This window comes from Orycteropus afer, unplaced genomic scaffold (genome assembly GCF_000298275.1).
Source record: "Orycteropus afer afer isolate SDZICR_OR568_19922 unplaced genomic scaffold, OryAfe1.0 scaffold00034, whole genome shotgun sequence".
Lineage (NCBI taxonomy): Eukaryota > Metazoa > Chordata > Mammalia > Tubulidentata > Orycteropodidae > Orycteropus > Orycteropus afer.
This window is the reverse complement of record NW_006921621.1, coordinates 2,948,061-2,965,481: the sequence shown is the minus strand read 5'-3', so window position 1 is coordinate 2,965,481 and position 17,421 is coordinate 2,948,061. Positions and strand designations below refer to the sequence as shown.

General features: G+C 39.6%; 1 protein-coding gene across 1 annotated transcript in view; it reads right to left on the bottom strand.

Annotated features, from left to right (window-relative positions):
* Positions 1-17,421, bottom strand: part of PKHD1 (PKHD1 ciliary IPT domain containing fibrocystin/polyductin) — a 774,619-nt gene that overhangs the window by 49,314 nt on the left and 707,884 nt on the right. The window contains exons 61-62 of the mRNA XM_007936280.1: positions 11,017-11,152; positions 9,595-9,682 (exon numbers count right to left, since the gene is read on the bottom strand). Coding sequence (XP_007934471.1) covers positions 9,595-9,682; positions 11,017-11,152 — 224 coding nt within the window. The remainder of the gene's footprint in view (positions 1-9,594; positions 9,683-11,016; positions 11,153-17,421) is intronic.

The following is a 17,421-nucleotide window of genomic DNA, read 5'->3' as shown; positions in this document are numbered from 1 at the left end:
ATATTGCACCAGGAAAATTTGCTGCAAAAGAATTCTTTGAAGTGTTAAAAACAAAAGGAGGGACAGAGAGAGAAACATGTCACTGGGGACTAAGGTAAGCCTGACTCAAGACATGGTATTTTCAGTCACCTCATAGGCATGTGAAAGCTGGACAATGAATAAGAAGACCAAAGAAGAAATGATACTTTTGAATAATGGGTGAGGTATGGAGTGTGGGTAAAATATGAAATGTGAATAAGGCATGAACTATGATTAAAGTATTGTGTATGGGTAAATTATGGAGTATGGTAGAAATACAGCATATGACTAAGATTATGGAGTATAGGTAAGCCACAGATTTAAGGTTAGGTATGGCATGTGAATAGAATATGGAGTGTTGGTAAAGTATAGAATATAGGCAATGTGTGGAGCAGAGGACAGGGGTAGATGAGTTTCAACAGTCAGGTGAGGGTATACATTGTACATATTACCATAATATAAAAAAGTCTGAATATTAATATTTTTCATGCTGCTGTATTGTTTTAATATCAGAAAGTGAGTTACTGTTATATTTTATGCATTCCTCATCTTATGCATTCTGCCAACAGCAGCAAAATGGCATTGACAAAAGTACAAGTTGTGGATGGTAATCAGGGCTGTGAAATCAAATGTGCATGAACTGTTAAATGTAAAACAAATTTGCTTTGTAAATTTGCACCCAAAGCACAATTAGAGGGAAAAAAAAACTTTATGTACCCTTAGTATGTACTTTTGAAAGTTTAATTTTTACATTGGCTAATCACCACTTGTCTGTCAGCTTGTCAAACTGTGGTTGCTGTGAGGCTGTAGGCTATGCTACCGGTATTTCAAATACCAGTAGGGTCACCGATGGTAGATAGGCTTCAGTGGAGTTTCCAGACTAAAAGAGACTCGGAAAAAAGAAGAGGATATCCACTTCTCCAAGAATTTTCCAGTGAAAACTCTATGTATAGCAGTGAAACACTGTCTGATATATTACTGGAAAATTTTATGAATAGCCCTGAAACTCTGTCAGATATAGTGCCAGAAGATGAGCCCCTCAGGTTGGAAGGCATTCAAAATACAAATGAGGAAGAGCTGCCTCCTCAGAGCAACCTTAATGATGTGGATAGAGTAAAGCTTTCAGGACCTCCATTTGCTGATGTGGCACAACTGAAGATGAGAAGAAACAGCTGCAAACATTCATTAATAATTGGAATGTAAAATGTACAAGGCATGAATCTAGGAAAATTGGAAGTGGTAAAAAAATGAAATGGAACGCATAAAGATTGATATCCTAGGCATTTGTGAGCTGAAATGGACTGGCTTTGTCCATTTTGAATCAGACAATCGTATGATCTATTATGCCAGGAATGACAAATTGAAGAGGAATGGTGTGCCATTTATCATCACAAAGAATATGTCAAGATCTATCCTGAAGTACAATGCTGTCAAAAAAAAAAAAAAAAACCTCACTGCCCATGAGTTGGATTCCACTCACAGTGACCCCTCCTTGAGTTTCCCGAGGTAGTATCACTATGGAAGTAGATTGCCCAGTCTTACTTCTCAGGAGTGGCTGGTGGGTTTGAACCTCCAGCCTTCTGGTTAGCAGTCAAATGCCTTAGGCACAATGCTGTCAGTGATAATATCCATACACATACAAGGAAGATCGGTTAATACTACCATTATTCAAATTTACACACCAACCACTAAAGCCAAAGATGAATGTTCTGGCTACCTCTGTGTTGCTGTAACAGAAAATACCACAAATGGGATGGTTTTGACAAACAGGAGTTTATTCTCTTACAGTATGGAGGCTTTAAGCCCAAGTTCAAAGTGCCAGACTCTAGGGGCTTGGTGAAAGCCTCTCAAACTTGGGCTTCAGCTCTGCCTCCTGCTCCCGGCTCACTGAAGCTGGAGGCTTTTCTTCACGCAGCTGCTGGCTGCTGAGGCTGACAAACCCAAGGTCAACAAGTAAAAAGGCACAGTCCCAGTGTCACCAAACAACATGGCAGGTCACTAATTCAAGTCCAGAAGAGGTCCCAACATCAGCAGGACATGGCAGGCTGCTGAACTGACTTGGTTACATGTAAGCATGCCAAAAAGCTGGAGACCTTCCTCAAAGCTGCTTCTTATATACTGGAAGCAGACCACATCCCTAAAGCAGCTACTCAGCTGTTCCAGTAGATTACACCATGGAATTAATTGCTAATCTCACCATGGTGAATAACTACAACCAGCTGCCCAGCCCCTCAACCAGGCCCAGCCAAGTTGACAACAACCTTAAGTACCATAATGAGGAAACTGAAGATTTTTAACATCTTCTGCAGTTTGAAATTGACCAAACATGCAATCAGGATGTGTTAATTATCACTGGTGACCGGAATACAAAAGTTGGAAACAAAGAAGAATCACTAGTAGTTGGAAAATGTGGCCTTGGTGACAGAAATGATGCTGGAAATTGCATGATAGAATTTTGTGAGATCAACAACTTATTCATCACAAATACCTATTTTCAACAACGTAAATGGAGGCTACACACGTGGACTTTGCCGGAGCACACAGGAATCAAATTGACTACATCGTTGGAAAGGGGCCATGGAGAAGCTCAATATCTTCAGCCAAAACAAGGCCAAGAGCTGATTGTGAAACAGATCATCAATGGTTCATATGCAACTTTGAGTTGAAGCTGAAGACAAGAAAGACAAGTCCATGAGAGCTGAAATATGACTATCCCTCCTGAATTTAGAGACCATCTAAAAAATATTTAGATTCACTAAATACCAATGACTGAAAACCAGAGGAATTGTTGGATGACATCAAGAACATCATCCATGAAGAAAGCAAAAGGTCATTAAAAAGACAGGAAAGGAAGAAAAGACCAAAACAGATGTCAAAAGAGACTCTGAAACTTGCCCTTGAATGGACAATAATTAAAGCAAATGGAAGAAATGACAAGATAAAAAGAGCGGAACAGAAGATTTCAAAGAACAGCTTGAGAAGACAAAGTCAATTATTATAATGAAATGTGTAAAGACCTTGAGTTGGAAAACCAAAAGGGAAGAACTCACTTGGCATTTCTCAAGCTGAAAGAACTATAGAATAGATTCAAGCCTCGAGTTGCAACACTGAAAGATTCTACAGGCAAAATACTGAACGAAGTAGGGAGCATCTAAAGAAGATAGAAGGAATACACAGAGTCACTATACCAAAAAGAATTGGTCAATTTTCATCCATTTCAGGAGGTGGCATATGATCAAGAACCAATGGTATTAAAGGAAGAAGTCAAAGCTGCACTGAAGGAATTGGCAAAAAACAAGGCCCCAGGAAATGATGGAAATACCCCTGAGATATTTCAACAAACGGATGTCACACTTGAGGCACTCACTTATCTATGCCAAGAAAGAAGATAGCTACCTGGCCAACTGACTGGAAGAGATCCATGTCTGTACCCATTCCAAAGAAAGGTGATCTCACACAATGTAGAAATTATGAAACAATATCATTAATATCACACACAAGTAAAATCTTGCTAACAATAACTCAAAAACAGTTGCAGCAGTATATTAACAGAAAACTTCCAGAAATGAAAGCTGGATTCAGAAGAGGATGTGGAATGAGGGATATCATTGCTGATGTCAGATGGATCTTGGCAGAAACCAAGGAATACCAGAAAGATGCTTACTTGTGTTTTATTGACTATGCAAAAGCATCAAATTGTGTGGATCATAACAAATTATGGATAACATTGAAAAGAATGGAAATTCCAGAACACTTGATTGTGCTCATGAGGAACCTATGCATAGACCAGGAGGCTGTCAAATGAACAGAACAAGGGGATACTGCAAGGTTTAAAATCAGGAAGGGAGTGCATCAGGGTTGTTTCCTTTCACCACACTTATTTAATCTGTATGCTGAGCAAATAATCCAAGAAGCTGGACTACGTGAAGGAGAGTGTGGCATCAGGATTGGAGGAAGACTAATTAACAACCTGCAATATGCAGAGGACACAACCTTTCTTGTCAAAAGTGAAGATGACTTGAAGCACTTACTGATGAAGCTTAAAGACTACAGTCTACAATATGGATTATAGATCAACACAAAGAAAACAAAAATCCTCACAATGAGACCATAAGTAGCATCACAATAAATGGAGAAAAGATTGAAGTTGTCAAAGATTTCATTTGATCATTACTTGGATCCATAATCAACACCCATGGAAGCAGCAGTGAAGAAATGAGATGACGTGTTGCACTGGGCAAATCTGCTGCAAAAGAGCTCTTTAAAGTGAAGAGCAAAGATATCTCTTTGTAAAGGTGTGCCTAACCCAAGCCATGGTATTTTCAATCACCTAATATGGATGTGAAAGCTGGACAGTGAATAAGGAAGATCAAAGAAGAGTTGATACTTTTGAGTTGTGGTGTTGGTGAAGAATACTGAAAGTACCATGGACTGCCAGAAAAACTAACAAATATATCCTGGAAGAAGTGTAGCCAGAATGCTTCCTTGGAAGCAAGAATAGCCAGACATCGTCTCACCTACTTTGGTCATGTTGTCAGAAAGGACCATTCAATGGAGACGGGTATCATGCTTGGTATAGTGGAGGGTCAACAAAAGAGGGGAAGGCCCTCAACGAGATGGATTGACACAGTGGCTACAATGACGGGCTCAGGTATAGAAAGGATGCAGAAGCTGGCACAGGACTGGACAATGTTTCGTTCTGCTGTTCATGAGGTCACTATGATTGGTGCCAACTCAAGGGCAGCTAACACCACCACTACCACCACCACCTTGGATAGCTTTCTTAATGCTGTGACTTCCTTTTGAAATTTGTATAAGCAACATTGTAGGCTGTCCTACTTTCCTTGGAATTTTATACGCAAGGAGTTCAGACTTGACAGCTTGGATAAAAAAAAAAAATCAAGAAAAGCAAAATAGAGATGTCAGTATTTTATCAAAATAAGCAAAATACAGATTCTATAGGTAGAAGTTCTATACGGAAAGTCTATGAGACAATCTTCACAGAATATGCAGCATTATCTGGGCATTGAAAATTAAATTGTACAAAAAGAAAGTGGAGAGACATAACACAGCTACAGATATTTGAAGAGGAAGTTTTATATTATGCGCAGGCTAAAAAGATTTGGTTTCTTAATAGGTAAGTAGATGATGTAGGGAATTTGTAGGCCAAAATAGTTGAAAGGCGACTTGAAATGAGATAGCAGGGAAATTTATAGATCTAGTAAGAACATAACAAGATGAAACAAGATTTAAACAGTAAGTGTTTTGAAGCTATGAAATGTTTAATCATAAGACGTTCATTGCCTCCTTAGGATAACTTTCAGAAGGGTATAGTTCTGTTTTCTATAATTGATGAGGTATAGCTTTTCAGGAAAAAACAAATATATAAGTTACATAAAATGGTGAAGTTAAAAAAATTCTGGGACAAATTCATTAAAAACTTTGTGGAATAAAAATTCATTATCTTGGAAACTTTATCCTAACAGTTTTATATGTTTCTTTTTTCAGAGACAAATTAAGAATGAAAGAATAATATTCTTAATAGTAGTAGATGTTGTGTACCAAATGATAAGAATAGTTTTTTGGCCAAAAATAAATTAGCAGAAGAAACAAGATTTAGCTGATACCTATACACTTTGGCATTTCACATATTTTAAGGGAGGCATGTGAATGAGCTTAGACTCATAGCCAAGGTGGAGCAAAGGATAAAACGGTAAATTCACAGTCTATTCTTAGAAACCAGTGATTCCGCAGATAGGATGATTTCTGAACTGAATGTCAATCATTTCTAAGTTTGTAAAAATGTCACAGACAACTCAAAACCAATATAAATGTCCTAACTAGTGCCTGAAGTGGATCAGAAATCTGATAAACTGATATATTTTTAAAGAAACAGTTATTAGTACTTCCTGAAATTTGTATACAGATGTAGATATTCAATCAACTATTGAAAGATGGATACACCATAACAATTTAAAATTGCTAACAATGTGTTGCTATGGACTGTGCCTTTTGTCAAATAGGAGCTCTGTTGGTATAGTGTCTAAGGCATCTGACCACTAATCAGAAGGCTGGAGGTTCAAACCCACCATCCTCTCCTTGGAAAGAAGATTGGGCAATCTACTTTGGTAGAGATGCTGCCTAGGAAACCCAAGGAGGGATTACTATAAGTTGGGATAGGACTCTATGGCGGTTAGTTTTTTTTTTTTTTTTCCAACAAATACTGACAAATCTTGAAGGCTACATTATTAATATGACAGCAGTAACTTTGAAGAAATAGCCAGTGCTCTAACACTGTTAGACAGGTAGAGATAAGTATAGATTTGGGTGAAGAGAAGGGCAATGTACCAAATGTGAGTGATCAACACGGTGGCATTGAGGAAGAGGAAGACATAGAGAGGTACGTGGGAGGTGCAGATAACAAAGATGAACCCTTTTGTACATACAGTACTGCATTGTCAGTGAAGGCAAACACAGGTATATGGGTGGATAGATGGGTGGGCAGGCTGAACTATTAGGTATGTCTATGAAGCATGAAGTGTACCCAAGATCATGTATAGGGTGGGCAGACAATGGTTCTACAAGTGTATTTGTACTCTGTAAGAATTTCCAGGGGTATAGTAGAGCTAACAAGGGACAAGGTTGTAGTCACTACTTGCTCACAGCCAGCTACCCAGAGGGAGTGAGTAGTTGAACCAGTGGGCTCGGGACCATAGTCACAGGGGACATCAAACTCAATTGGCATAACATACTACACAAAACATTGTTCTACCTCCTACTTGGGTGAGTAGTGACTGGGATCTTAAAAGCTTCCAAACAGCCATCTTGATGCAACAATGGGTCTCTCCTCATCCAGAGCAAAGAAGAATGAAGAAAACCAAAGATTCATGGAAACGATTAGTCCTTATGACCGGTATACCATGCGATCCTCAGCCTATATGACTATGAGACCAGAAGAACTAGATGGTGCCTGGCTACCACTGTCAACCACTCAGAGGGGGATCTATGGAGGATATCCTGGATAGAGAGGGAGAACAATGTGGAACAAAACTCAAAATCATTTGAGAAAAAAAAAGGGGGGAACCAGGTTTGCTGGTCTGATAGAGCCTGGTGGAACCACTGAGACTATGGTCCCTAGCTGCCCTTCAGGTCTGGAATTGAACCCACACCTGTGGCTCCCAGCCAAACAAAAGACAGGCATATGAGTTGAACATGTATCTGAGGTAGATACACTTCTTGGAGAGAACAATCATGGGAAAAAGAGGGGCTGCTTATGCACAGGGAGACAGCTCAGGGGGTAGGAATGCATGGAGGGATGGGCACAGGGAAGAAGTAACTATTTCTAGAAGGAAGGAACTGTGAAAGTTAACCAGATTCCCTATTTCTTCCCTTATTATGATAAGCAAATGTCATAGTAATAATAAATAACTGTACTCAAAACTGAGAACTACTATTACTTCTTTTGTTTTACCAATACTGAAATGCATCTTTGTAATATCTTTCTTTAATACATAACTTGAAAAGTTACTATTGTTTCAAGTGAACTGATATTTAGAAAGGTTTTCTAACCTGAAATCATAGTACAAACATTTAGATTAGAGATTTGCTTAAATTCTAGCTCTTGGTCAGTATTATTCAACAGTTCTGAATTCAAGCAGGCAAGATAAATCCATTGACTCTATTCTTTCAATGAGATTACCCTGGAATTTTTGTCAAATGTTGTCTAGGATAGAGGTTATGGGGTGGGGTGGGGGTACTTACTTTCTGAGAATATTTTCCATGACCTACCTTAAAAATGTACTTTCATCAGTTTGAAATTTTTGTATAGTTTACTTGTTAGAGGAGTTAGAGGGATTTGACAGGTCTACTTTTTCAGACTTTTAATCATCTCTGGCCCTCTGTTCATAGGAGATGATTTCAGGAGGCTCCACAGCAGCATCCTGCTCATAGTAGCGTGATACAAAATAAATTTATTTTTACCTCAGGCGGAAGCTTCAGCATGGAACTGTGGTTGTGACTCCCTCAGATGTGAAGGAAGCACACAGTCTCCCTCTTAACCACAGGAGGAGTACCTCGGTGCTATGATGATGTAAGGCCCCATGTGCAGAGAGGAAACCCTATGTCCATGGACAGTTCGTAGTGCTTGAGCAACATCTGTATGTTGGGAAATGCTCTCTGGACTGCATGCTAGAGTGAAGAGGCTCCTAGCAGGAATAAGAGTCTAAAGATTTGTAGGGTGAGGCACAGGGGGGCAAATCATAAACCAGAAATCTGTCTTTCCTATTGAAACTTTTAACACACATGCAAAAGGACCCATGTCTTAATTTGCAATCTGAAGAGGTAGAAGTTCAAATCAATCTAGAGGAACCTTGGAAGAAAGGCCTGGTGATCTGTTTTTGAAAATTCAGCCACTGAAAGCCCTGTGCAGCACAGTTTTACTCTAACACACATCAGGTTGCTATGAGTTGGAAAAACTTGGTTAGCAGCCGGCGTGTTAATCATTTACCCCACCTAAGGATTCCTTGTGGGTCAAGTAGTCAGGAATGTAGGACTGAGAAACCATTTGTTCCATAAAACTATGTTATACCTGTTTATATCCATGGAGGCTAGACCTTAATACCAATAAAAAATACATGCACCTAGTCAGTGTTTCTCTAAGAGCACTCTGATGATCATGCAGGTGGTGCTTGTTACAATGCACATTCCTAGGCTTCTCTGCAGAAGGACTAACACAATTTTGGACAAAAGCTTAGCCATACGCATTCTAAGTAAGTATCCATTTTGATTTTGATATTCAGGATCCAGGGGAAGAGTTAGGAGCTCTGGTAGCGTAGTGCCTAAGGCACTTGACTACTAACCAAAAGGCTGTCAGTTCAAACCCGCCAGCCACTCCTCGGAAGGAAGGTTGGGCAATCTACATCCACAGAGATACTGCCTCGGAAACCCAAGGAGGGGTCACTATGAGTCAGGTCTGACTCTATGGCACATAACAACAACAACAGGGGAGGACTTGGAAGTGGTGCTGGGATTGAGGAGGAAGGTAAGGGACAGTAGAGACAGGTGGAAAGGGGAAAATTAACTTTGAATGTGCTCTTGGCCAAGGGCTTTGCATTTTTCATCTCATTTGTTCTTCACAACACTGAAAGCAAATGTTTCTATTTCTATAGAAACTACATTGAACCTAGCGAATTGCTTCCACCAGGACAGTCCATAATATTTTACTCAAGAAGTGAGTCTCAGAGGGTGACTGACTAGTCTATTGAAAACTGGGACTTGAGACCCAATTTAAGATTCCATGTCCTTTTCCTTATACTATATTGGGGATAATGGTGTGATGAAAATGTTCCTTCTTCAGGTTAGGGGAAGGTAAAGGAGAAATTGGTATCTTAGGTATTTACTGCCAGCCTAACCTTTCTTTTCTCAGACACTGGCACTACAAATTGGGTTGAAAGAGATTCCTTATAAATTACTTGCAAAATTGGGCATCGCAGACTTGACTATGAATTTCTAATAGCTGTAAACATTTTCTATGCAAATGCTTTAAACACAGGTTCTCTGAAAATCACAGATACCTACCTTTCAGAACTGAATCTGATGTCCCTTCCAGGAAAACTGAAATGGTCCAAGGCTCTGAGGGGGTCCCCAAGGACTCCACTCTTCGATTCTAGAATTGGGAAAAAAGTGGGGGAAGGGAAGAACATTCTAAAAACAAAGATGGTTCAAATGGAAATTATTTATAAAGTACACATTTCACAGGAAAAAAGAAAAGGAAGGAAATGATAATGAATGTGTTCTTTTTCTTATGTTAAGAATGAAAGAAGAGATGGGAGACGATTGTAGGAAAAGCTGGGACCAGACAGTGAAGAGGAGAAAGGAAAGCTAACTTCATAGAAGAGGAGAATGGCATTATGTGTTGAAGGTTAATAGGGAAGTAAATGTTAAGAGAGGAAAGCAGGAGAGAGTTGGACAAATTCCCAACTACATCAAAACTGACAGGCTCCTGATTGTGGACCTCAGTCCCACAGTCTTCTTCTCTACAACATGTCAGGGAATGCATTTTTAAAGTAAAGAGTGGAAGAGGATGCAGCAAACATATTTCACTTTTTCCCTGTGTGGTTGGTAAGCACAGAAAAGATAGAATGAGAGGGTACAAACACTAAAATTAGAATAAAGCACTAAGGGATCTTGATGATCATTTTCTTAACCACATACTAGAGAACTATTTTAAAATAACATGAAACTATAATATGTTGTTGTTGTGTGCTGTTGAGTTGATTTTCGATTCACAGCAACCCTGTATGACAGAGTAGAACTGCCCCATAGGGTTTTTTAGGCTTTAACCTTATGGGAGTGGATTGCCAGGTCCTTCTCCCATGCAGCCACTGTGTGTGTTCAAACCACACACCTATCCTTTAGCAGCCAAGTGCTTAACCATGGTGCCACCAAAAAACCAAAGCCAAACTCACTGCTGTCGAAGCAGATCCAACTCATAGTGACCCCTCCTTGGGTTTCCGAGGCAGTATCACTACGGAAGTAGATTGCCCAACCTTCCTTCTGAGGAGTGGCTGGTGGGTTTGAACTGCCAGCCTTCTAGTTAGCAGTCAAATGCCTTAGGCACTAGCCACCAGGCCTCCTTATATGACCTTATAAATTCTTTCCATTACCATGTGAAAAGACATCCTCTAATATACTTCTTTGATAAGACTAGATTTTAGAGAAGATATGAGAGAGTTAGGTGAAAAATTTACTTGGGGAGGAAAAGTATCAGAATTATATTTTTTACTCTTGATCAGATTCTGAATACTCAGGTAATGGAAGGAAAAGCAGGCTGTGAAATAGAAGGAAAATAAAAGCAGTAGTTAGAAGTGCTAAGGGCAGCAAATATCACACAATAGTCATTCTATAAATGTGTACTAATAAAGATGACTTCTAAAGCGTATGCTGAGTACAACACACTTCCCAGCTGTAGAGAAAGATTGCTATCTGTGAAAAAGTTACCTGCTCATCCAGAAAAACAAGTTGTGGTTGTGTGGGAAGCTCTTTTCCTACTTCTCCATCCGAAGGCTGGACTAGGACTGAAAGAGCATAGGGTCGCATATATATCAAGTTCTCAGTTTTGACACTGCTTGTATTTCTGGCCCATGTAAAAATAAACAGAATACATCCAGAGATTATAAATATCACTACAGTAGCTATTTTCCATAAACCATTATTATCAGTGATAATATTTGCATTTGCCTATGTTTCTACAAGGTTAATTCTATAGTGTACAATGAATGCATACCAAGGAATAATTACAAATTTATTTTCATATATTTGTTTAGCCATAATAAATGATGGGCTGGGGCAGGTTGAGAAAAGGACAAATTATGAACGTAGATTTTACTAATGTTTATTATGATCAATCAATAAAAGTCTCAAGGAGGGAACTTATCAGACTAAAATACTTAGAAAGCAAGGACACATTCAATAGTATGCTGGTAAACCAGTTCTTGATAAAGTAAAATGACCTTGATTTATAGTGTTTTCCAATTTCTGTGGTGTAAGTATTCCTACCACAGCCAATTCCAAGGTAACAACATGACATCACTCAATACAGTTGGGAAGAGGCCTATGAGCCAGCTTCAACATACCACTGTTTTATATGTAATAGTTCACCTAATCCTCACAGCAAGTTTATATTGATATTCTCCACTGTGTATTTTGTACTAAGTAGGTTCAACAACTGTGCAATTAACTGATTAAATTACTTTAATTGCATGAAGCCCCCAAACCAAAAACCAAATTCAGTGCTGTCAAGTGGATTTTGACTCACGGTGACTCCTCCTTGGGTTTTTAAGGCAGTATCACTACGGAAGTAGATTGCCCAAACTTCCTTCCGAGGAGTGGCTGGTGGGTTTGAACTGCCAGCCTTCTGGTTAGCAGTCAAATGCCTTAGGAACTATGCCACATGAACTCCTATGAAGCCCCCAGGTAATATAATATAGTCCTCCCTTGGTATCCATGGGGGGTTGGTTCCAGGACCACCCCTCTCAATACCAAAATCCACAGATGCTCAAGCCCCTTCTATAAAATTGTATAGTGTTTGCATGTAACCTAGGCACGTCCTCCCTTATATCATATCAAGATTATTTATAATACTTAATTCAATGTAAATAGCATTTCATGTTCCCTCTTAGCCTTTGAATGGGATTGCTTTGACCACTTAATTGCTTTTTAGGAACCATTTTTTCACAGAAACAAGGGTTCTACATGACACAAGTAGCAAACAAAAGTGAAAGGCAAGGTGAACAATGCTGGAGTGCTGGAGAGAGACAGGATCTGTGAAATGGCAAGCGGCTACAACAGGGTATGCCTACACATCACTTCATTCACATGTTTCAACTTAGTGATCAACACATGGTAAATTCAAGTTTTGCTTTTTGGAATTTTCTGGAATTTCTTTTTTTGAGTATTTTCAATCTGCAGTCACCTTGAATCCACAGATGCAGAACCTGTGGATAAAGAAGGCCAACCATATTTACAAATAACATCTACTGAGCAATTGGAGTATGCTAGGTACTACTCTCTGGTAGCATAGTGCCTAAGGCACTTGAATGCTAACCAGAAGGCTGGAGGTTCAAACCCACCAGCCACTCCTCGGAAGGAAGATTGGGCAATCTACTTCTATAGTGATACTGCCTTGGAAACCCAAGGAGGGGTCGCTATGAGTCAGGTCTGACTTGACGGCACGTAACAACAACAACAAGGTAATATTCTCAGATTTCCATGTGTTAACATACTGCATCTTTAAAATGAGGCCATGAGGTAGGTACTCTTATAATCCTATTTTACATATGAAGGAACTGAGATCCAAAAAGTTTTAAGTACCTATCAATGGCCTTACAAGTAATAAGTGTATGACCAAGAGCTAGAGCTGTTAACCAATAAGTGCGCTATATTGCCTCTTGACTCTTAAAGCTTATTAATTGCTGATGTGACTTAGGAATGAAAGGAATAAATGAAAAATATAATAAACAACCATGGATGTATAATTCATGATACCTCCATCCATCTTTCACTCAAGAGTTTTGATTTTAGTATTTCTGATGACCAACTAGCTTTATTAAAAGAACATTATGCTTCAAAATCTTATGGAAACAAGACTTACTGGATCTGTTGAGTCTAGAGAATCTTTAAATCTAATGCCCATAAATAATCTTTCAATCTTGAAAAGAAACTATATCATGAACTTATCATTAAATAACCATCGAGCCCAATTAATGTCTACCTTGAGCATTGAGATCTTATAAAGAATTATTTATATGAGTTTAAACTGACAACAGTTATCCCTAAAACACAAATGAGGGAAAGAAAAAAAAATAAAATAACCTGCTTCTTAGTTCTTTAGTGCTGCTATAATAGAAATACAACAAGTGGAGGCTTCAACAAACAGAAAGTTATGGTCTTATAGTCCAGGAGGCTAGAAGTTTGAATTCAGAGCACCAGCTCTAGGGGAAGATTAGCTCAAAGTCTGAGTTCAGAGTGCCTGCTCTCGGCACTGAGTGGAAGCACCTCAACCTTGGGCTTTAGCTTTGCCTTCCAGGCCCACTGGAGCAAGCTGGGAGCTTCTCCTGACTCATGCAGCTGCTGGCTGCTGAGGTTGATGAATCCAAGATTGGCAGGTAAAATGGCAGATTGTTGGCTTACAGGCTCTGAAGGTAACCATCCCAAGATCGCCAGTCAACACTGTATGCCACTGGTTCAAGGACAGGAACTGGAGATGAAGACTGAACCAAATGCAGGATCCTTTCTACATATACTGGAAGCAGGCCACACCCCAAAGGCAACTCTCCTTTAATTGATTAACTGCTCAGAGCAGGTTCTACCATGGAGGTTATTACACCACATCCAATCTTATCATGGGGAATAAGTATAGCCAGCTGCCAAGCCATTCAAAATCCCAGCCTGGCCAAGTTGACACAAAACCTTAACTACCAACCAAACCAAACTCTCTGTCATGGAGTCAATTTTCATAGCAACCCCCATTGGGTTTCTAAGGTTGTAAATCTTTATAGAAGCAGACTGCCTCATCTTTCTCCCATGGAGTGGCTAGGTGGGTTTGAACCACTGAACTGTTGGGTAGCAGCCAAATGCCTTAACCACTCACCAGAGCACCTCTTAACTACTACATCTACCAAATTAAATGTTTATGAGTCAACTACTCTACTCTGTTGATAGATTTTTTTCCTACTTGAGGAAGAAATAGGAGCTCTGGTGGTGCAGTGGTTAAGGCTTTCAGCTGCTAACTAAAAGGCTGGCAGTTTGAACCCACCAGCTGCTCTGTGGGAAAAAGATGGGACAATTTGCTTCCATAAAGATTTATGGCCTTAGCACTATGGGGCAGTTCTACTCTGTCCCATAGGGCTGCTATGAGTCAGAATTGACTTGATGGCAGTTGGTTTGGTTTTGGTTTGGTTTATATGAGAAAAAAGGAGAAACTACTTATTACAGAGGGTGCACACCAGGTAAATATAAAGGATAGTCTTAAAAATAGGAAAAAGTGGAAGAGCAAATACAGAGGATTAAGAAATATGCTGCTTTTGAAGAAAGTGATTCTTTCTTCCCTTGGGAATGCTGGGAAATATAGATAGAGTGGGGGACATATGGTCCTAAGAACCCTCTATGGTCATCTACCTGTTTAAGCCCTGGCCTCTAACTAGAGCCAGTCACTGGAAATTCAATATTGACTAGGCCAATCATCATTTATCAGTTTGCTAAGTCTAAGTGGTTAAGACTTCTTTCCTTTTTTAAGGGAACAATTTGAATCAGATTTTTTAAATCCATGCTATTAATTCTATCCTTCTCTGAATCGTAAGTTATTGGGACATTTTAACATTGGTACTAGGTCCTAATTCTCCTTTAAACTATCCTTTAAATGCTTTCTGATGTGGATATGAGGTGCAGGCAAGCAGTCTGGGTAAAGAGACTGAAACAACCCATCAAAGAGTCTGACATAAGTACATTGATGTCTAGCAAGCCACGGATGGGAACCAACTGCCTGAAAACCTGTGAAAAGGCCCTTCCCTGACACACTTTAAAGTTTATTGTGAGCAAACATCTCTTATTAAATGTAAACAGCATCTCACTGGAGGTCAGAGACTTGCTGCTACAGCATATCCCAAGGTAATACCACTTTAAGCTCCACATAAACTCTTAAGCAGTTTCTATCCTAAAACCTGACCGTAGGTGGTACAGTTTTTTACGATATGTTATAATAGTGCAATAAATCTGTTAGCTTAAAATCGAATCTCCGTGGCCTTTTAGAGAAATCATCATTAAATGCAGGGTCCTGTTAATGATGCCATCGAAGTGAAATTGTTTAATCTGCTAAGGGGGTGAAAGGTCACCAAATGAATTTTTTATAATACATCAACTTGACACGCAATAGGGAAAACTGTAATAGATAAAAGCAAAGGAAAAGGGCACTGTCTTCTTCTGATAGGTCAATAGCAGCCAAGAGAGTCACTCATCCACTTTCCTTTCACAATGGGGCTCCTTTTGCATTTAATATGGACACCCAATTAATACCTCAGCACCATAGACAACCTCATTTTAGGTGACTTATAGCAATTTCTCCCCCTTCCCTGAAATGAAAGTGATCACAATACATCATAGCATTGTGCGAATTAACGTTAATTGATTCAAGTTACCAAGCAATGATGGGCCACTTATATAATCTAGGCGTTATTGGGTGCTAGAAGGGATGGAGGGAAGATTAGATTCCAGTGTCCGTTGCTGTGACGACGGGAGTCACCTGATGCCTTGTTAGACAGTTGTAAGGTTCTATTGCTGGCCCCACTGGGGTCGTCAGTAAACTGGAGTGATGTCCAAACATCATTACATGCTGCTCCAATATTAAAGCAAAGGGATTAGCAACTTATTGCAAGCAACCTGGATTTGTCATTGTGCTGTCCTTATCCAATTTCCAACTGCTAATGTGACTGTAGCCTGCAGGCAGAAGGACCTACAGCCAAACTTTAAAAATGGGAGAGGAAAGTTCCCTCTGATGCTCCCAGTTTTAACCACTATTTAACAGCTCCCAATGCTTAGCAAGGTATGTGCAAGAATTTTTTTTTTCTTACAATGCTTAAGTGCTGGCTGAAAAGAACAATCAAAGGAATGCAGACATTTCCTAGTTCAGAGATCACCATTCTTCACTCCACCTCTAGTTTTCCAATCTGCCAGATCCAGAATGTTTACCCTGTGGAGGAGGAGAATTTGCCTGATAAACCCAGGAAACAAATGAAGATGCTGGTTTTCCAAAGTTAACTCAGGGTAGACTAATGCTGGAGGCATGGTAGTGATTACCAACTATACGACCCTCTTTAGCCTTCTCCACATAAAAGATACAAAGCCAGATTCCTGTAAAAGAGCTTCAGGTCTTGATTAAATGTTTCAGGGTTTCCTGAGCTCTGTTGATCTCTATTGTTTTGAATAGGCTCTCTGTTGTTGCTGTTGTTAGATGCTTTTGAATCTACTAGACCACAGATCCCCACGCCCTCTTTAAATAGGCCAGATAAGCCAGAATAGTCTGCATGTGCACCAGGGGAACCAATCTGAATTGCAAAGGAGTTTGGAAGATTCTGCACCTTAGGAGAAGAAAAGTAAATTCTCTAGTCCATTCAGTTTAATGAATATCTGCTAACCCTTTTACTATGGACAAAGCATTGTTCAGAGCACTGTGATATATAGAAATATAAATAAAACACCATGACCTCCACCCCTCAGGAATACTTTTCTATATACCAAAAAAAAAAAAAAAACCTCACTGCCTTGAGTCTTTTCCGACTCATAGCAACCCCTTCCTTGGGTTTCTGAGGCAGTGTCTCTTTAGAAGTAGATTGCCTAATCTTCCTTCCGAGGAGTGGCTGGTGAGTTTGAATTGCGAGCCTTCTGGTTAGCAGTCAAATTGCCTTATGCATGAGGCCACCAGAGCTCCCATCAGATTTCCTCAGAGAGTGTCAACTCAGGAGGGAAGTGATGGCTGATCATAGGATGGTTCTCTTCTGGCATTATGGTATTGTGGTTCCACGCCTGGCACACTGTAAGCACACAATACATGTTATTCCAGCAACACTATGCCACATCATTGCACTTTCTAGCATGCACTGTCTCTCTCTCAGGTCACCAAATACCTCTGAATATCACCACTTATCTTGGCCCGCCAACCATAAGTTCTAATGAACACCTCGAGATGTGTACTCACTGCTAGGCTTTAATACACCTTACCAAACTTTTGTGACTCCTTGGAATTGTTCATTTCAATTGAAATTTGAGTAACCCAAGGTGAAGGTTGCAATGTGCTAGGAATATATAAAACACAGACTAACACAGCACATTTTCCAGCAATGCCAATGGTAA